General features: G+C 51.9%; 7 protein-coding genes across 7 annotated transcripts; 2 read left to right on the forward strand and 5 right to left on the reverse strand.

The window, feature by feature from the left end:
* Positions 1–291: 291 nt before the first annotated feature.
* A1O3_07099 (uncharacterized protein) lies at positions 292–3045 on the reverse strand (the record flags this gene model as incomplete). Its single annotated transcript, XM_007737213.1, has 1 exon — positions 292–3045. The coding sequence occupies one exon, from the start codon at positions 3043–3045 to the stop codon at positions 292–294; it is 2754 nt and encodes a 917-aa protein (XP_007735403.1).
* Positions 3046–3790: 745 nt separating this feature from the next.
* A1O3_07100 (uncharacterized protein) lies at positions 3791–4717 on the reverse strand (the record flags this gene model as incomplete). Its single annotated transcript, XM_007737214.1, has 1 exon — positions 3791–4717. The coding sequence occupies one exon, from the start codon at positions 4715–4717 to the stop codon at positions 3791–3793; it is 927 nt and encodes a 308-aa protein (XP_007735404.1).
* Positions 4718–7144: 2427 nt separating this feature from the next.
* A1O3_07101 (uncharacterized protein) lies at positions 7145–7636 on the forward strand (the record flags this gene model as incomplete). The annotated part of the gene is made up of 2 exons (XM_007737215.1): positions 7145–7397; positions 7497–7636. The coding sequence occupies 2 exons, from the start codon at positions 7145–7147 to the stop codon at positions 7634–7636; spliced, it is 393 nt and encodes a 130-aa protein (XP_007735405.1).
* Positions 7637–7893: 257 nt separating this feature from the next.
* A1O3_07102 (uncharacterized protein) lies at positions 7894–10176 on the reverse strand (the record flags this gene model as incomplete). The annotated part of the gene is made up of 1 exon (XM_007737216.1): positions 7894–10176. One exon carries the CDS (start codon positions 10174–10176, stop codon positions 7894–7896), a length of 2283 nt encoding a protein of 760 aa, XP_007735406.1.
* Positions 10177–14786: 4610 nt separating this feature from the next.
* A1O3_07103 (uncharacterized protein) lies at positions 14787–15997 on the forward strand (the record flags this gene model as incomplete). Its single annotated transcript, XM_007737217.1, has 2 exons — positions 14787–14826; positions 14850–15997. 2 exons carry the CDS (start codon positions 14787–14789, stop codon positions 15995–15997), a joined length of 1188 nt encoding a protein of 395 aa, XP_007735407.1.
* Positions 15998–17017: 1020 nt separating this feature from the next.
* On the reverse strand, positions 17018–17814 carry A1O3_07104 (40S ribosomal protein S5; the record flags this gene model as incomplete). Its single annotated transcript, XM_007737218.1, has 3 exons — positions 17018–17335; positions 17420–17603; positions 17669–17814. The coding sequence occupies 3 exons, from the start codon at positions 17812–17814 to the stop codon at positions 17018–17020; spliced, it is 648 nt and encodes a 215-aa protein (XP_007735408.1).
* A 482-nt stretch (positions 17815–18296) lies between these two features.
* On the reverse strand, positions 18297–20395 carry A1O3_07105 (uncharacterized protein; the record flags this gene model as incomplete). Its single annotated transcript, XM_007737219.1, has 9 exons — positions 18297–18633; positions 18693–18761; positions 18816–19214; positions 19271–19333; positions 19419–19511; positions 19566–19681; positions 19767–19846; positions 19895–19962; positions 20022–20395. The coding sequence occupies 9 exons, from the start codon at positions 20393–20395 to the stop codon at positions 18297–18299; spliced, it is 1599 nt and encodes a 532-aa protein (XP_007735409.1).
* Positions 20396–20670: the final 275 nt, after the last annotated feature.

Below are 20670 nucleotides of genomic sequence, written 5' to 3' on the forward strand. Positions count from 1 at the left end.
GTAGTAGTAGTAGTAGTAGTAGTAGTAGTAGTAGTAGTAGTAGTAGTAGTAGTAGTAGTAGTAGTAGTAGTAGTAGTAGTAGTAGTAGTAGTAGAGTAATTAATTGCTGTCTTCCTTCCACTCAGGCTGTACACAACCACAACACTACACAGACTCAAGATCTATCTTCATCCACGGCCTTTGCAAGACTACTAATTCCCGCGTCAAGGATCTTCTGGTCCAATGCGTCAATACTTGCTTCAAAAGATATCATATCCAAGAACTCAAACATTGCTTTAAGGTGACCACGCTTCAATAAGCAAACCGTCCCGGTGCGCTCGCCTGGCTGATTTCTCTTTTCCCGTACGCATTCTCCTTGTCTCTCGCAAACAAGCCACCCAGAGCTAGACCACCGTTCACTGGCTTCGGCTTCGTCGGACTGTTGGCTGCACCTTTGACCATATTGCCACTGCCATCCGTAGATTTCTTCAAGTTGATGCTTCGTGCCCGATCTCTTCGCGCCCGGATCTGGGCTAGAGCTGCTTCTCGGGAGATAGGTGTGCCGGGGATATTACCAAGGATAGAAGTGGAAGAGGTCTGCAGCGGGCGCATCACGTTTGTCAAGTCCGTTTCGTGGACCTGGGAATTCCTGGTCATCGTGTTCCTGTCCATGTCCACATTCAATACCTCGGTGTGGGCATGCTCCTGACCGTGTCTGTATCTACTACTGTGTTGAGGGTGATCGCGATCGGGGCTGAATGTCTCATCTGCATCCTCGAATCCTCTCAACGGAACTCTCGTCGTCGTCGTTGTGGTCGCTATGGTCTGCGGCGGACTCCAGTTTCGAGTCTGACTCTCAGGCCGACTTTGTGACTGTGGCAGGTGGTGATGTGTTAAAGTGTGCATTGATCTTGAATGCTTGTGCAATGGTGTCACAGGAAACAGTGTATTAGGTGCCGGAGAAGCCGATGTTTCCTTGGTAAACTCGGCCCGATCATCAATGTGAGACATGACTGATGACGCCAATGGTGATTGGCTTGTCAGATTCGGTCGAGACTGTGCTCGTCGGTGCAGCCCAGGTCGAGAAGAACCATCTTTCAGGGCTATTGTCGTGGTCGTGGTCGTGGTCGTTGATCGAGTTAGATTCTGATCACCATCACCATCATACACTGGCGTTGTCGAGCGATTCGTCCTGCGACGGGAAGCTCGGACAGAGCGTGGTGAGTCTGGAACTAAACGAATTGGCGAGTCAACTGTCAATATGCCCATAGCAGTTGAGGGGCGTCGTGGAGGTGGTTGCTTTGGCGGGGAGAGATCAAACAGGTCCCGTTCCGAATTTACTGATGACCTGTCCATGTGTCTAACAGGTGGAGCTGTAGCTCTATGCGCGGGATTGCTTGTTGTGGATGCCGAAAAGGAGAATGGCTTCGACGTTGTTCCAGGTTCCACCAGAACTTGCGTGATTTCTTCCAATTGAGCCGTGAGCTCAGGTGTATCGTCATTCGCATCCAATTCTTCAGGCTGAGGTATAGGAAGAGGAATCTCACTGGCTTCTTCGAGCAGTAATGGCTCTTCTGTAGCTCTAGACAGAAATTCAGGGGTCGGGGCAGGAGGTAGCTTGACAAAATCTCGCTCCTCAGGCTTTGCTTTGGGCGTATCCTGGCCATACGCATCTTCATGGGTTGCCAACTGCTCAGTCTCTTCCTTGGTAGGCCCTGGTAATGTCGGTGATGTGCTCGACGGTTCCTTTGAAATTTTCCGCTTCTTTGATGATCTCTTCTGCTGCATCCTCGCTTCATATTCATGGTCATGGATAAAACGTTCTCCATTTGCCTCTGCCAGTCGACATGGGCATGCCTTAAACTGACATTGAATATGCATGAAGTGAATCAAGTCTGCATCTTCTGCATGCTGTCTCCGTGCGCTTTTTAGTTCTTGTTTGAGATATTGAATCTCTTCTTCCGGCGTCAGGGCCTGCCCGCTGATCTTTTTATCGTAAAGGTCCAGTTCGAACATGATCGATTCAAAGGTTGGAAAGGTGGGTGCAAACGGGCGAAAGCGTCTACCACCCTCTAAGATTCCCAGATCTTCGATCTCAGTCTCCTGTGCCACAGACCACGACCGCATTTCGTCCCTTTGCACAACTTCTGATTCTGTTGCCCCGGGATTGCCCAGCACGGCGGGTTTGTCCACTGCATTTGCTTTGGCTTCGAACAGCGCAGCATCCCTCTCCCTCTCGACAACCTTCAAGAGATCCTTAAGCTGTTCCATCTCCCCGACGGTCCCGGCAAGGGCATAGGCTCTTTCAAAACTCTCCTGGCGACTCTTCTCCTTCTCCGCCTTCTCATGCTGCACTTCCGCCTGGCACCGTTTAAGTTCGGCCCTGACTTCCTGTAGATCTTGTCTCGATTCAACAACAGCTAGTTCTGCTCGGTAAGCTTCCTTGCGACACCGTTTGATTTCCTTCGAGTACGACTCCTGATCCCGAGCCCTTTTCTCCTTTTCTGCCTGCAACTCCCCGAGCAGATCCTCCACACGCTGCGACAGTATTCTTTCCCTCTTCTTTCGCGCTGCCATTTCTTCCTTTGCTCGTTCCAACTCCGCTGTCAGTGTGGCCAGACTGGCTTGCGCCTCTTCATATCCCATGACTGCCTGTTGCAGAGCAGTATTGTTATTAATACCGTCTGTAGCGGAGTTTGCCCTTCCGCTCAACCCAGGCCTACCGACGCCCCTGCCTGTTCTTGTCGGTGATGACTGCACACTGGCATACCCTGCTAAAGTATTCAGAAATGCAACCTTGGATTGGACATCCGATGTCATGGAATCGCGGGTGCGTGGCCGATCGTTTTCACCGAGATAACTGTGCAAGGACGGAGATTGAGCCATGCGCGGTTGATTCAGCCGCTCCGGCGAAAGCTGATTCAAAGGTACAGGCGGGTAGTTCATCTCCAGCGACAGCTGATGTTGGGATGTTGGAGGACATTTCAACGGATTGGGGCTGACTGCGGCTGTCTCGTGGTTGTTGTTTCCCGCGTGATTGTCCTCTGCAATTATCGGTGAATCCATACTCTGGTATCATTCAACGCAAAAGGCAAGACCTCAGTAGAGCTGTAGACCTGTCATGTTTCGAAAAGTGTATTTACTGTCCTGCAGGGTAACTCGTACTGCGCGAGCGTCGATCCAACCTTGAATCACACCCAGAATGCCAATTGCTCCCGAAGCTTTGTTTACATCCCAATGAGGAAATCTGCAACCAGAGGCTTGGCAGACATCAATCACGTGCCGAACCCTCCGATGGAAATAATTTATCAGACTGGCGGTGAACGAAGTGGCTCGTATCTTTTGCTAGATTCTGCGTTCTTCTTGGTCTTTTACTCTTTCTTGATATATCTTGCGAAATCGATTCGATCTCTCAAGATCAACTTGCAGCTGTGTACGCCAACTCCTGCAAAAGATCCGGTCGACTATTCCATGACGTCGAGGCTTCCCTCACAGTCTTCTAGCCCAACAGTCCTCGGATGTCTTCTATACAATGCCAATAAACATTTCCAATGCCGATCCTGACTGTTGCAATATCCTACAATGCCAAATCTCCGGGCCTAGGTTGAGATGTCTCACCCAACTAGGTTCACTTAAGCTCATTTCCTCTCCTTTCTTCCCCTCGAATCACGCATCTCAACCTTCTCAAGTAGTTGCGCGATACCGTGGGGCTGCCCTCCTACGAGCCTTGTCGGTTCTCGTTTCCGAGGTGGAAAATATAACACAATGCAAAACATGAATCTCAATCGTCTAAACTTGGGTTGCAGCCTTTTCAGGAGCAGTCCATTTCCACATCCTCTCGTCGTTGCAAAAATGGAGCTTCACCAAAATCCATGGCTTCCATACCACAGCTGATCATTCGCTTATGACCAAGGTGAGGCTCTGATTGATGATCGGCCACGTGGGCGAATGGGTTGAATGGAGAAGCTGGTGGCATCTGCGGTGCAGCTGGTTGAACAAACCGGCTTCGACTCTTGGGCATTGCCATTCTTCGACCATTGAGTTGTTGTCCGGTACGGTTGTCAATCTGGGTCATGGAGTTAACCGAGCTCATAGTATCCATATCGATGGCAAAAAAATCCACGGGCATGGTCACCCCAGCATCCGCGACCAAGCTGGGTGTCTGAGGCTGCCAGTCCTGGCTTTCCTCGCTATCCGAGTCAACTTCATAACCACGCTTGTGGCTGGTACAATAAGACCAAAGAGATTGTTCCGAGACGAAAGAGCTCCCCAAGTCGTTGGACATATCCTCGCTGTAATGAGACATGAATGCCAGATTAATGCCACAAAAGGTAGCCGTGCTCAGAGGCTGAATTTGTGAGGCAGCATATGGAGACAATTCATTGGTTGCGCCCGAGTTTCCTCCGCAAAGGGCCGCCTGGGTTTCAGGAGAGAGTCTGTCGACATTGAAGAATGGACGAGGGGTGAATTTCTTCACCTGAGTCTTGTATCCTTCAGCAACAGCCTTCCTGACGCGCATGCCGACCTGGAGAAGACCAGCCTCAATTTCTGCTTGATCAGGGGCTTGTTCACACAGCTGCAATAGCAAGGGTGAGTCGAAGGTATGATGCTCAATATCCGTATTATTGGAGACAGGAATAATAGGGAGGGAGTTTGGTGTGAAGCGACGACGCTTGGAGAGATGAGATTCGGAGTCAATGGAGGGCGCAGCGCCGGACGACTCTTGAGGTAGGCCCATGGTGGAGGTGATGATTACACGGAAAGAGTGACAAGGTTGAAATCGACGAGTGGAGGTCGCAAACGAGAGGCGACGAGGGTTGAGTGAACGAGTGTTGATGTTGTCCGAGCTCAAAGGTTAGGGCAGGAGTCGACAAGCTTGTGCAGGATTGGGTTGCCAGACAAAGTCGTCGAGGCGGCAACGTGAAGAGAGAGCGTGTGGTGAAGGGTGTGATCCTGCTAAGCGAATAGCAAGATGGCCGGTTGGTATATATTAAAGCAATTGAGATGAAGTGAGTTGTTAAGAGAGAGAGGAGGAAGGAGGAAGGATGGGAGAGAAGATCTGATCGAGAAGGATGCGCAGGGAGCAAACAAGAAAAAGAGGTTGAGATGAGACAAGCTGCGCGACTCCGGCATTGGAGCCGTAAGCTAAAGTGCGCACTGGTAGATAATTCAAGAACTGGTGGATGGTGCCATGGCTCGTCCTCGCCCGTACCTAGTCACCCACGATCACGGCGCCCAGCTTACACTAGGAACTACGACCTGACTACGACACCCAGCATGTCTTACGATTCCCTTCAGTCTGGCCAATCCACCACGATCCGATCAAACTTATCGATGGTTATCCTTTTAGCCCCTGGAGGAGTTGGGGGGGCTGAATCTGCTAGAGCGGGCGAAGCGAGGGTCGATGAATGGCTGGTCCAAGCAGCGAAAGCCTGGGTGGGCACCTTGGCCGTGCTACTATTTTCCCTCGCTTGCATGCCTGAAATTGCATCCCGGGCCCCAGCTTGTGCCTGGATGTTATGTATGTAATGAGCCGCAAAGCGGGGATCCAGCCTGTAAAAAGTGGCTTAGGAGGTCCTTAGGATTCCCAGCCCCCTAAATTAATGTCTGGCATCCCGTCTGTGGATATTTATAGCGCCACTTGCATCCGCCGCTAGTGGTGTTACACTTGCCCGCCCAATCACCCTAATTATCCCAAGCGGCCTTATGGGCGCAGTAGCCTGCGGATTGGGGGCGGTTTTCGGCCTTCCCTGCATCAGGCCTCTACAAAAGTCCGGGGCTGGCAGGCACGCCATTTGTTCGAGAATGCTCATTATTGGCGAAGCCGTCCTTCATCTCCCTACTAGCCAGTTCCAACCCACCAGACACGAATTTAACACGAAATATCTCACACACGCGTTACAGCCCTTGACGCGCAAGGCTTTGCTTCAAATCGCAAGACATACATACGGGTACTACACACTGGAGTCGGCAACTAAAGCAGCAAACGAGCAGGATGTTGGCTGCTATTAGGTTCCCTCACATAGCAGCTGTGCAGACACATCCCAGTGGCTATCAACCATGCTGACTGAAGCCGCAACGTGTCTGTCCACCATCCACAAAACAAAGTAGGTATCCGATTATCAAGTTGGTACCTCTCTCAATTTGCTATACTTATGCATACTGCATCAGCTGGCTACAAGCAGCTCAGCTCACAGCTCACTAGGAGCCAACTCCCTTATTCTCACAACAGGTTTTACAGGCGATTGAGTTCCTTATCTTGCGAGAAATCATTGGCTAACCAGGACCTGGCTATATACAGCGCAAGCATGACAGCGTATCATGTTCGCAGTGTGCAGCTGATGGGATGGTCCCAGTGAGTCGGGCAAGGCAACTTGAGGTCAACGACCGCCATCATCACTCACACTCCGTAGAAATCGTGCAATGATAAGGTACATCTGTACGGAGTAGACAGGTACGTACCGAGTATGTACTTCTCCGTAGGCACTCCGTGCTCCATACGTCATACCTCAGTAATCAGTGGACCACTGGCAGTAGGTTGCGAGTGGTAGTACTTGGATGATGCAGGCACGGTTAGAAGTATCGCTGACTTTGAGACTTGTTCTCGCAGTCTTCGAAGCGATGGATATACCATACGCAAGACATGCACAATACTGCGTTAGAGAAATCAATGTGTTCTCAATCAGCCAGGGACAAGACACGAGAGTTCACAGCGCGTCCCTTTCTTGTCCAATTGACATCGTCATGACTTCCCTCCGAGAGGGCGGGCGTCACTTCCATCGAGCGAGCGAAGTGTCGCACGGGAGCAATTCACCCTTGTAATCACAAATTGACTTGCTCGCCAAGTGAGCCTCTGACGTCTAGATGACATAGGATTCGCTGTGAAGCCAATTTGGCGCACTGCACTTGAAGTTCTTCTTGCCCACCCATTCTGCATACTACCAGGTATATTGCAAACGTCGATCACTGTGATATCCAGATCTCAACCATGCCTCCGCGAGTCCCCCAAACCTCCATCATCGGTCTTGCCCAATTGACTGGCCTTAGAAGCACGAGAGCATTCTCTATCAACGCCACAAGTAAGCCTCCACTACAATCAATCACAATCCAGTCAGGTGTAACGTTGGTTTGATACCTGGTTCTAACTGAGTTCCTTCCCACAGGGATGGCTTCAAACAAGGACTCCTCGTCTCTTGACGCGAGCAAGGGTTCCGTCGGCGCCCAGTTCACTGAAAAGGGCTCTGTTGGCGGCACGGCTCAGCAGGTTGGCGGACCGTTCGACAAGGATGGCGCGGTTGGCAAGCATTTCAAGCCTGAAGGCAGTGTTGGCGGGAGTGCACAGGCTGCGGCCGAGCAGATGCAGGGAGACAAACCGAACTTGTTTGACAAGGATGGAGCTATTGGAAAGCAGTTTAAGGGTGAGTACTCACCGCCTACTCCCCGATCCTGTTTCCCGGGCGAACTCAAATAAGTTGAAAGTACGATACAGTTCATGCTGACCCAAATAACTCATATAGCTGAAGGCAACATCGGCCAGGTCGGAGAGGCTGTGGGCGGCCCATTCTCGAGCCAGGGAAGCATCGGCAAGCACTTCAACCCTGAGGGTGCCGTTGGCGGAGCAGTGCAGGAAAACCTGGGTGATGGGAAGAAGAAGTGAATCAACAGGGAAACGGACAGAGCTGTCGGTCTCAAGATCGCAATAGATGAAGGTCGGGGCGGATGAGTGCTATTCATACTGAGAAACAGTCGGGTCTACCAAGGCATACTGTACGCGCGGACGAATCGCTTCAAGGGCGCGAATTTCACAAGTCCTTCGGCCGCCTCGGAATTCAGAAGTTCTCCAAACCAAGCCTTCATGATAGACTGGAGATAGCTGGACGGCTCCACCTTCGTAATGGTCGAAAGAGGTCCATCTCACCCTCTATTTCCTCTCTTACCTCCTCTCTTCGCTCTCTCCGCATGCGCCCGCAGGATATTGCGATGCTCCACCAAACTCCTCTTGCCCTTGGACTTTGCTTTGCTCAGCGTCATGAGGAAATTCTTCTTGCGCGCCTTCTCCTTGTTCGTGGTACTCTTGCCTTCGCTTTCCTTACGTTCCTTCTTCCTAGCCGCCTTGGACTTGTGGTCTTCCCGGTCGTCCTTGTGTTCTTGCAGCAATGCCTGCTTCTGGGCGCGAGTCGCCTTGCCGTGCGAGAGAGATGCCAACCCTTCAATCTCCGCGGCGGTCAGCGGATCATCCATGTGGCGTTGGGAATTGGTCTGTGCTGTTCGCGCCGTGTGGTGAGACTTGTGAGTTTTCAGCAGCGACGACACCGACGCCGTCGTGCGGAGTTCCTGCAGTTTGGCCAGGTCCGCCGGTGTCAGAATTCGCGTGGTCGCCAAAGTCGTTTTCGGCTGCGATGGTGCCGTATTTGAATCGGCGTCGACTTGCTCGTTTCCTTCTTTCGTTGTTCCATTCTCCTTGTCACCCGCCGATGCTTGTGCGTCAAACCGGACCTTCTTTGTGGATGGTTTGTCATCCTCGCTATCGCTAATGTTGATTTCATCGTCGCTTTCCACGTTGATCCAACCGCCAGAATCATCGCTGTCGTCTTCCTCAATGTCCCAAGCATTCCAGTCTTCCTCATCATCGTCCTCGTCAGAAGCGTCCAGTGGGAGTCCCTTTTCCAGTCTTCTTTTCTGCTTCTCTTCCTCTTTCCATTTCTCCAGCAGATCGAGCCCCTCAATTTCGCCCACGGCCTCTTCGCCGAATCTTTGCTGTTTCTGCTCGCCCGAACGTAAACCGAGCGCGGCGTCTCGGCCGCGGTCACGCTTCTTCAGCATTTCCGCTCCGACCTGTCTATATAGACCCAACAGGCCTCTGGCAGCCATGATGACCCCTTTGTCCTTGCTTTTTCTGTACATGACGAGGTCTTGAAGTAATGTGTCGTTCATCGCCAACGGCTGCCGCACACAGATCTCCCGGATGGCATTTAGCCCAGCTGCAGCCACCTCCCCGGCTGCTGCTTCCGAGACGAATTCATTGGCTATCTTCTGGATTAGGGGCTCCAAATCATCCGGGGGCACCAAGTTGTGCGTTGCCTGTGCCAGTGAGGCCAGAAAGGACGTCACCGACGGTTGTCGAGGCGTCAAGTACTTCAAGAAGTAGGAGTAGAAGCTGATCACGGTCAGCTTGTGTAGCCCGATCAGCCTCGACACCAGCTGCAACACAAGCAGTTTCTGCTCTAGGTTCAACTTGGATTTGGTGTTTTGAAGATGTTTTGAGAACAGCGTCTCCGCAAACCCTTGCGGGTCATGCAGGAGATGTAGCGCCGAGAAGTTCAGCGGATGCGGTTGGCCCTTTTTCTTCTCCTTCCGCCGGATGGTGGCAGCGGCATTCTCGAGTTTTCGCCCAGCCTTCTTGCTCTTCTTGTTAACTCCTACCTGATGCCGGAGCTTGGCCAGGTCGACCGTCTCTTCATCGGAACTTTCGTCTTCCAGCTCTTCTCGCTCCTTGTCGCCACCGAGGAAGAAGCGGACACCGCCGACGATACATTTCTCATTGTCACTCAAGGCCGCCTCTTTCATGATCTCAACGGCCTTCGCGTCTGTCCAGATCTGTCGTTTCCACATGTCGCGGGTGATCTTAACCGCCCATAGGGCTTTCGGCGAGGACCGATCATCCGTGACCAGGTTGTGCAGCGTCGTCTGTACCGTCCGGTTCAATCTGTGGTTGATAGTTTTGGAGTTCGCAGTCCGCAAGTCGCTGAGGATCTTCTGAAAAAGCAGGGCGCGGAGAGACTTGCTCGGCGTCGAGATCAGGATGGGGAACAGAGATTGGTGTAGGGTATGGGAGTCGATGAGATCCTTCCTCCTCAGCAGCACCAGACTGCCCACAATCTTCTCTCGCAGCTCCGGTTCAAGCGTGGCATGGTGCGCGGACAGAATTTCTATGAGCTGCCGCGGGAACTCTTTCGTCTGTTCTTTATAGCAGTCCGACACGTGGGCCACGAATTCGATCAACTCGCGAAACGATATGACGCCGCTGTCCGAGGCCGACGTTGGCGCTTGCAGGAAGATCTGCCGTTGGTTCTCATATTGCACATGCTGGTACAGGAAGTCGGTCTGGTAGGAAGTCGGATCGCGTTTAATTTTGTTCTGTAGATTTGCGAGATCTGCGTCCACTTTTTCAAGGGCGCCGAGTTTCCGTTTGACCATTGTCGCTGTCACTGTTAGTCCATCGTCCTCCGTAGAGGATAGAGGGTGGTAGATGTAGAGACGTCTAATGGAAAAGTTCACCTGCAACTTGATGCAATGGTAATGGAACTTTTTTCTGCGTTTGGATCTTATCTAATCGGCCGTCGGGCCGGATCGTCTCGAAAAAGCTAGTGTCAGACGCTGACCCTCCGCACTGCTGAGTTGACTCGCTAACTCCGGTCCGCCACTATATGCAGCTTGTCTGACAGAAAAGAGAAGACTAGGGGCAGGGCGGGTTCTACTCTACCGTACAGAGGGTACAGAGGTTCAGCCCGGAGATCCCGTCGTCTATTCCTTAATTACAACTTGCTGTGTCTCAATGTCTGAGAGGTTGCCGCCCGACAAGATATACGGATATCTACCAGAAGGTCCAACTTTGCAGCAGGATTCTCTCGTCTTTTAGCATGTGGACCTTCGCTGACACTCGATCTCCGTTCTACTGGCACTTGCTTGCTGCTCCAAAGCACCTCCGCCAGCATGGACATCGTTCAAGCCCCTTTCTCGGGCATCAAACAGGCGTTACTCGTTGGCTCTGACACCTCGGATGTTCTGTATTGCAGCCATGGCATATAGGGAGTACTCCGTACGGCGTACAGGCCCTGGTTACATTTTTGGTCGGGACCTCGTTCGCTAAACATATATCCATACAACACAGCCAATCGCCCGACCCTCCAGCGCCCGACTTCCCCAATCTAGACGTCTATCGTTGCCATCGTCCCCGTCGCCTGGGCCCATAGTCTTCCATGTCCGGATATCTCAGTCGCAGCTGTTGCTCGGCGATTTGCTCTGGGCTCCGAGTGCTGACCGTCTGCGTCTGTACAGCCTGAAATGGTGCGTTTTGTTTCCTGCAGCCGATCGATGGCTGAGCGGAAGCTCAACTCTTGGCTCTTGGGAGAAGTCTTCAACCATCGTGAGGCCTGTATCGTTGCTCTCTTGCCTCTCCAAACGCTTCTATTTGGGTTCTTTGGCGCACCTCTCTCATATATTGTTCCTGCGACGATGATCTCTCTTTGAAGCCGTCACCCGCATTGTTATGCAGGCCCCATAGCCTGTTGAAAGCAAAGCCAACGCAGACGGAAGCACCAGCTCCGATAATACATAAGAGGACTACCACCTGGTCGGGAATGCCCATTCTGACCAAGGATCCACAAGCTGGAGATTTCGAAGACTCGGGGTCAGGCACAGTTTGTGAGGCTTGTCGGTGGCGGGTTCTCGAGGTTTGTTTGTCTTCGGAAATGGAAGCCTGTGGCGCTGACTAATGGCGGTGGTATTGGTATTCAAGAATGGGTCAGAGCAAGGTACCGAAGCGAGTGACAGGAGAGAAGAGGGTTGCCATATAACGTCAAAGGGATGAGGGAGACGAAGGGACAAAAGAGGCTGCTGCGACAGGCCCGGTGCCTCTGGTCTCATATACCCTCAAGACATCCCTATGTCTGGCTTGAACGGAGATAAACCAACTCATCAACATCATGCACTAGCTGAGACGACTTGTTACGCGACCTGTCTGCAAGTGGGCCTACCATAGCTGCCATTGCTGTTATTTCAGCACTTAGCGCAGCATAGCATGGAGCCTGGGAAGATCTCGAATACCACGACCAAGCTTCAGTACCGTCGGCATTGGTTTACCTGAGCGCCCAGAGACGGCCCCCTAAGACCTCACTATTCCTGATTTGGGCGAAAACACGATGCCACCAATAGGCAACGTCTACTACCAGGCTCAGGCCCCACACTAAGTATTGGATTGTTTCTAGGAGATCCGCTCCTTATATCTTCTGCCGCGACCCAAGAGCAGGATCTCCCCTGTTACTCGAGTCCTGGTTCGCCGTTCGGCCGGCTCCTGGGGCTGTACGGAGTACTGAGTACTGTCAGTATGTTACTATTTACGGAGTATGTCAGTAAGTACCAACAAGCTGGTGGACAGCAACCAGCAACCAGCAACCAGCAACCAGCCGCGAAAACAAAGGAACTAGTCCAAGGGCGTGGACTGCTCATATAGTTTCTTGTGTGCGGCACAGCTCTCAAGATTTTCCTTCGCACCTCGTGTCAGTTCGAGCACCAAAGGTGCTGACAGCGGAGATTATCCTGCGTTCTTACACACCACTATGCTGCCTTCGCGACCAGTTTCGGCATTGCACATTGCAGTTGAATCAGCCATCCGTCCACCCAGCGTTGGGCAGGAGATCTTCCCACTGTCACAACAGAGTTACGTGGTGTCATCGGCCCTTATCGACGAGGGCAACTGTGGTGTTGATGAGTGAGTGGTATGCAAGGGCTGGATAGTCCGAAGCGACAAGCTAAAAGAAAGCGTCCTTAATCTGAATTCTCTGTGCCTGGATCACGGACAGATGGCCCCTACCGCTCGTGTTATCTATTACAAGACATAATCCACTCTTCATTGTTCATGGATCTGTAGGGCAAGTTATGTATCTCTTCGTTTTGCTCACATTGGAACTTTCAGGCCGATTACAAGAACCTCGATCCCCATGCAACGCGCCTGTCGATCTATCCTAATCTACCGGAAGAGGGGGCTTTGAAAACCATAATCACACGATCATGACTCGACAGCTACTTTGTGAAGAAAGCCGAGTTATGCAGTGTTATGGCGTCGGTGGCCACTATGGCAAAATGCCAACTATAGGTCCAAACTTCCAGGCATAAAGTGCTGGATTTCAAGGCTTTTGGAATGTTTTCCAAGCGACTGTGGGAATTTCGTGAGATCCGGGTTTCAACGAGCATGACAACTCACACGCACATCAAATCGTCTGGGTGGAGGGCATAAGGATGCAGGTTAATGACCGATATAAACTGGCCGAGATTGACTGGGGCACCAAGTGGCCGTCAGCGGAATGTGCATCAACACAAGAGAGGGTTAGTGTCCACACCGGCCAACCAGCCAGCCAGACGCACCATGGGAAGATGTTTCATATGCCTCGTTGTTGTTGCAGTTGATTCGCCATCAAGGCTGTCGAATGTCTCCAAGTGTTCACTAACCCTTCGCATGAAGCCACGGCTATCCCCAAGCTACAGCCCACTCAACCAGCCACCATTCCAGATCGGCTCTCTTTTCTACTAGTATTTTTTTATCAAGACAGCCGAGACTTTCTTCAGCAAAAGCATAAGACTTCCTAAGTCAATATATCCTCTATATTCATCGTTGGAGCACCCAACAGCAGAGAGGGCAATTTGCTCCGACAAATCTTGTCCTTTTGCAGCTAACAGTTCGATACTAACTATTTTCCGAGATTGTGCATAGGCTGAGGTATGTTGACTCCGGTTTAGTTGGACGGAGGTTGAATTCTTGGATATGTGAAATATCGGTTGTTGGGGGAGTTGTTGGATTGGCATCTTCGCGGCCGAAATATGACGGCCTGGAGGAAGAGAAAAACGAAGTGATCATGCTAGGACACGGGATTTAGACCCCAGGAGAGCTGTTCTGTACGCATTCTCGTTTGGAGACCTGGGCAGCAGCAATTGCTTGACCGCGAGTATTGACTCCAAATGGGGTCATGTTGATAGCTAATGACTTACCGCAGTCGTCCCCGGCGTTTTGTCGACAGGTGCGCCGAGAATTTCCTAGGAATGTCGCATCGATCTTCAACGGCAGAGGTGAAATAGCATGAAGAGGGTCACTGGTGTTTGTTCCCATGTCTGTAGCATCAAACAGGTCCAAGGGTAGGCTCCAGACAGTATTACCAGTCCTAGCAAATAAAAAGCCGTTGAGTCGCAGACTGCCTCACCAAGGGTTGTCGGCGAAGTATGGGCGTCGACTATATCAAATCGAAAAGCAGCCCGGTTTTGTTCCTTCTTGTATCTATATCCTTGATTCAGAGGTCGATGTGTCGAGGACGCGAATGATTCTGTCAGACAGAAAGAAGCACCTCGAATTTCGCAGGATGCGCCGTATAAAACGGGAACCGCTCCGCAGTCAGACTTCAGACTTCAGACTTCGGACTTGATTTTGAAACTGCTCCGGCCCTTCTTCCTTCCTCCCAGAATCCAGGCAATTCGTCCACCTCCGAGACAGCCATGGGAGCCTCCTTGACATATGCTGGCCTTCTGGAACCTCGCCGAGATCCATGGTAGTCGCCGCGAATCACACGTATCCACCGCCGCGGGCGCGGCGGGCTCCCCATGAAAAGTCCAGGACTGGATGTTTGACCTGCAGGTCTGCGTCTCTCTCGTTGTCTACCTGATCTGTGAGGATCCATACTGACATGTTGCAACCGCACTCAGGATCAGAAAAGTCAAGTGCGACGAGACGAGGCCCTATTGCCGCAGGTGTACACATTCAGGTCGGAAATGTGACGGCCCTAGGGTGACTCAGATCCGCTTCATCCAAGACCGATCTGTCGTCTCCGAGGCGCCGCCTGGCTTGCGCCATGAGATATCTCTTGTGGCTCCTCAACACAACCACGACGAAAGACGAGCTTTCTACTTTTTCCTTCACCGCGCAGCACCTGTGTTCGCTGGGGGCGTTGATTCTTCCTTCTGGCTAGACCTGGTTCCTCGTCTCGCTCAATCCAGTCCCTTTGTATGGGACTCTGTCGTCTCGATCAGCTGTCTTTTCGAACATGTCCCCCACGGCACTCTGGAGACCAACTTTGAGCCCAAGTCAGCCTCTATTGTGAATCCAGATCACGAAAAGGCCATTAAATGGTACAATAGGGCCATTGCTGGCCTACGGCAGCACATTGAGCAGCGTGGAATCGACCCTGGTCTTGCGCTTCTGAGTTGTACTTTGTTTATTAGCGTCGAGATGCAACAGAGGAATGTCGGCAATGCTCTGAATCTGATTGAGATAGGCTACAAGCTCATGGGACAAAGCCTTTCGGTCTCGTCGACGGTACAGTTGTCACCGAACAGCGCCGCCCTAGACGAAGTCGTCACTCCCTTTTTCTCGCGCCATGTCGTGCTCATGGCCACTCTCGGGAACCCACGACCACCTAACTGGAGTTGCCACGTGGAAGAAAACATGCTGAAATCATCAGTGCTTGCCTCCTTCTCTGTCCTCGACGAGCCGAAAAGGCATCTGTACAGCATCATATACCAAGCATATGAGATCATCAGAGTGGAGCAGCTGGAGCCTACAGAGGAGCGTATCATCAAGATGCAGTGCCTCCGACAAAAACTGTTGCTCGAGGACCTAAGACAGTGGGAGACATCCTTTGTTAACACGTGGAGTCACGAGACGAGAAGGGAGATTGTGTGGGCAGTATCGAATCTCCTGATGTACTGGGGGGTCTGCTATATTTGGCTTTCGACTTGCACGACTCGACTGCAGTCCGCATTCGACGAGTATAGCGAGCGATTTGCAACGATCCTTGATCATGCGGAAAATGTCCTTAAATATAGCATCGAATCCACAGCCGGGCAGCCCATCTTCACGTCTGAGGCAGGACCGATCCCACCACTATACTTTTGCGCAATCAAATGCCGGGACCCATTGCTACGACGAAGAGCGTTGGTGCTAATGCGGCGAGCACCGAGAAGAGAGAGCGTTTGGGCCTATGTTCCAACAGAGAAGGTGATTGAGAAAGTGATCGGGTTGGAAGAAGGCGACTACGACGCCACTCATATTGAAATGACAGGACCTCCTTTGTTACCACCAGAAGAAAACCGTATTCATCACATCGCTGTCGTCAGAAAGGGGGCTGTGGGAGATACTCGGCGACTGGCTCTTCAGCTGAGCAAATACATCGTCGGACCACCGGACAATTCAAGGAGGATGGTCCACGAAAACGTCTGGCTTGAAGAGATGACGGATCATCAATACTCGCCATGATAACCATGGCTAGCGTATATGGCTGGCACAATCTTAACAACGAAACCCGATGTGCCGATGGCTCGAGGCCACAACGACTCAATTGGGAGCGTCCAGAAATTCTTTACGGCAAGGGAGCCAAACTTGCGGACGTGGATCACGGCAAGAACCAGCTCACTGTCCCCTGAATTGCTTGAAAGAATTGGCCAGAGCTCTCGGTCAATGTGTGGGAGTACGGCTTATGACCTTCCTAGGCTGCAAATCTATGCTGATGGAAACGCCTACTCCACTGCAGCCGCCACCAGTTGATCGAGATATGAGAAGTGTAGATTGTGACGATATGAAGACACTTCGTATGGTTGGTTATCCGATGGATATGGGATGGGAGAATGAGTTATCCTGTCATGAACAGGTGCATTCTTCTGGTAACTCGTAGCATGGCATCTGATACTCGATGTGACCTACGATATACGACACTGGTTACACGGTCAGAGTGAGTTACTGGTTGCCTACGCACAACCTCTCGAAGGCTCGAAGGCGAGAGGGTCTAATGTGTATGCTTCCGTGAGCGTGTCCGGCAGAAGCATGATAGAAGTCCAGGACGAGAAGGATTGTTGGATGAAGTACCAGACGGCGGAGAGGGTCCAGGTTGTGGTGGTAGTAAAGCACTTATAGTAGAGGGGAGCACAGCAAAAGCAGGCCCGGCGACGGCTTAGTGTCAACCACAGTGGGACCTCCATCATTTTGAGCCTCGTTGGTTTTGCGGAAACATCTAGCTGAATATGGCCAGTTGCGAACGAAACGAAATGAGCCCAATATAGAAGACATATGTGCGAAAATTTTTTGAATTTTGTGGTCATCAGCGTAATCTAAGCACTGAATCTGCAAGGCTGCCGGTTCCATTACCAACCGGGATTCGACCTCGTTGAATGCGTCATGACAAAGACGGCATCTCCACCATCCACATGTTTGCAGCGACTGCGACAAAAGCGGCCCGCTGCATGCTTGATCCCGCAAAACACCATAAACCAAGTCATCACTTTACCGATTGCTCTTGGCGACACGCTCCAGCTCGTCCTTCTTCTTGATGGCGTACGAGTTGCTGCTTCCCTTGGCGGCGTTGATCAACTCTTCGGCGAGGCATTCGGCGATGGACTTGACGTTTCGGAAGGCGGCTTCACGGGCTCCGATGGTCAGGAGGGCAATGGCCTGGTTGACGCGACGGAGAGGAGAGACATCGACGGCTTGTCTTCGCACGGTACCGGCGCTTCCGATTCTGGTGCTGTCTTCGCGGGGACCGCAGTTGACGATGGCGTCGACGGCAACTTGGATGGGGTTCTGGTCGGTCATGATGTGAATCTGCAGGGCCGGGTGTAAGAAAGATTTCATTCATTCCTGAACTGGACATTGCACCGTTTCAGGCGACCAAGGGTGTAAACCTACAATCTCGAAGGAGTGGGCCACGATTCTGATGGCCTTCAGCTTTTTGCCGTTGTTGCGACCGTTCATCATCAGCGAGTTGGTCAGTCGTTCAATGATGGGGCACTGGGCCTTTCGGAATCGCTTTGCGGCATATCGGCCTGCGGAATGCGGGAGGTAGACGGGCGTTCTGATTTGGATGTAGTCGCTGCACACAAGGTCTTGTCAGTCTCGTTCGGTCTTGGAGTCTGGTCGGGTTGGTCCATCTCGTACGTCAAAGAAATGTCCCTGATCTCAACATCTTCGTAGCTCCATTTGTTGAACAGCTTGATGGTGCCAATTTCGGAGGTGACCTCCTTGGGCAGCACAGCGTAGCCCGACACGGGCACTTCGACTTCGACCTCGCCGTTGTCCGACATCTTGACGACTTGCTGGGTGTGGTATGTCGAAATGGAGGTGGTCCGCAGTGCGATGAGGGCTGTGATCTCGCGAAATAACTTCGGTCTGTGTGGGATCAATCTTGTGCCAAGTCTTGCAGTCTGCCAAGACACATCACGTGCACCGCTAATCAACTTCAAGTTGGGAAGTCCCACTGCATTTGGTAACAAGGTACTCCGTACTAGTAGTAGGTACGGAGGAGTAGTACGACGGAATACAGCACTCAGTAGTACGGAGTACAGTACTCAGTAGTGCAGCCTGAGCCCGCCAGGATCCCGAGGTTGCTCCGCAGCCTTCGACTTGTACGGCGTCGGAGTACCTTACTCTACGGAGTACTCTGTACTACTTCATCACTTGTGACCCTACTGTGTAGAACAAGTACTGTAGGCAGGAGGACTCGCCTTTTCTTCTCCATGACCCAGGACCACAGAGATGCTTATATTTCCAACCACATTTACACAGATTACACAGATGCTCGCTTCTCCACACTGACTCGCCTCACGTGCTCAATCTCAGCGTTGATCCCTCCCGTGCTCTTTGGGCCAACATAACCCTTCCTTGCACTCGCGAACCACCAGACGGTGACGAAAATGGTCAACGCTCCCCAAATCAAGCATGCATAGTTCATGCTCTGAGCGTCTGTTGGCAGAGCATACGGGAAACAATAGATGACAAACCAGACCATCATATATCCACACGCAAGGATGTTGATTGGGACTCCCAGCTTTCCCATTTGGAAAGGCCCGTAGGTGATGTTTTTGCGACCGGTGAGAAGATTCGGCAAAATGGCTGCGATGTAGCTGTTGGTCTGTCAGCAATCTTTGTACGTTGATTGATTCTGCGCAGGGACGGTACTCACGAGCCTGAGCACATGAGGACGAAACTTCCCACAAATGCATTGAACGCAGTGGTGCTACCCACGTAGATGCTGTACACGCAATCGGTCAGAGAGGAGCAGGGCAAGACGTTGGTCGATACTAACCATCCCAGTACGGTAACAAGGCCGCCACAGATCAGCGTTGCGACAAGAGGCATTCCAAGGTTCGTCGAAACTTTGCCAATGTGATGGGGAAAAGGAGTTGCGCCATCTCGAGCCAGTGCCCAGAGCGCCCGACCTGCTGTAATATACACTCCCACCATGCACACGCCCACACAAAAGAGCAACAAGCAGAGCAATCCAATGGCTCCTGCGGATGAGCCCGTGGCCTGTCTGTAAATCTCGGCGACCGGGAATGCCGAGTCGAACAAGGCGTCATAGTCGCTGATGGCGTACATCAACGCGATGATATAGCACAGACCCGTGAGAAAGCCGATTCCCATCTGGGTTGCGATTGCAATGGGAACATTTTTGCCTGGGTTAGGGATCTCCTCGGCTATATGGCTATGGAAAAAGCTTGTCAGCAGGTCTCATGATTCAACCTTTCAATACTTGCTTACCTGACAGCGTCTGGAGTTCCCACAGCATACGCTCCGTTGAGCATACCAGCAACAAAAACAAATCTGATGTTCGATCCCGTTAGCATCGCCGGAAAAAAGGCACAACTCGGGTGGCGATGGCGTGGAGGAACAATCCATGGAGACTCACCCATTAGGATATCCAATATCTGCTGTCCACTCACTCCACACAAAACTCGACGAAGCATGAGGAGGACGCCCGTCTGACCCAGGCATAGCGGCTCTGCAAACCCGTCAGGACAAAATCACACCCGGTCAGTATGGAGGTCAAACCTACAGTACAACGATGGTGATGAAGAATCCGGCCAGAATCAAGAATATGCCCACGGTATTCAGGTAAGGCATCGCCTTGTTGAACAAACAAACACACGCGCATGCAATCCAAGTCGCGATCTGAACGCAACATCAGCCTTCGCGCCAGGAAGTGTGTCGACCCTTCTTTTTGAGCATTGTGACACGTTCCAAGGAGACTACTCACAATATATGTGACGAAGACGTGCCACTGTTTGGCCTCGAAATCGGGGTGTGTAACACCATACATTTGGACGATGGTGTTGGCTATCCAAGGTTAGCAGCGGCACCCGACACCACCAACAGGACACAAACCAAAGATGAAGCTCATGGACGCTGCGCCGAACACCCAAGCCAGCCAGTTCCAATATCCAGCATAGAACCTGAACAACAACAACATCATCAGCCACCGGCGGTCAATCTATCTGCGCAGGAGCCATACCCGACAACACGACCCCATGCCTTCCCAGGTGTGACAGACGCCCAGTGGTAGACGCCACCGCTGGAAGGGATGGCCGAGGCCAACTCGGCAATCGAAGCGGCCACAATCCAGTAGAACACTGAGACTACGATAAACTCGTAGATGACACCCGGCGGGCCACCGTTGAAGATGGCGACCAGGATCGACCCTCCCACAGCTGGCCAGACATTGCCGACGACTAGACCGACACCTGCAGCGGCTAGCAGGCTGAAATTGCGGTCGAGCTCTTGCACGTGTCCGGAAGCATTGACGAGCTCCGACATCTCTCCTTCATGTGGGTGGGTGATGGTGTCGTTGGGGCCAGCCTCTTCGGTCTTCCCTTTGGTGGAAGCCATGGTATGGTGCAGCTGCAGCAGCTACCGTGAAAATTGGGGAGCGAAAGGGGAAACACGGAATGGCATCAAAGCAAGAGGGCATCTTCGATTAAATGAAGGCACACCTTCTATATGTACACAGGAAATAGTGTCCGTGTAAGTGATATGTAACCGCGCCACCCAGCACCGTTCGTGAATGGTCTTGAATATTAGTGTATCACGCACGATCTCCGTCACCCAGAAGATAGGTACCTAGGACGGAGCACGATTACCCAGGTTAGGGTCCCTGACGCCAC

Source organism: Capronia epimyces, assembly GCF_000585565.1.
Source record: "Capronia epimyces CBS 606.96 chromosome Unknown aczIQ-supercont1.6, whole genome shotgun sequence".
Classification (NCBI taxonomy): Eukaryota; Fungi; Ascomycota; class Eurotiomycetes; order Chaetothyriales; family Herpotrichiellaceae; genus Capronia; species Capronia epimyces.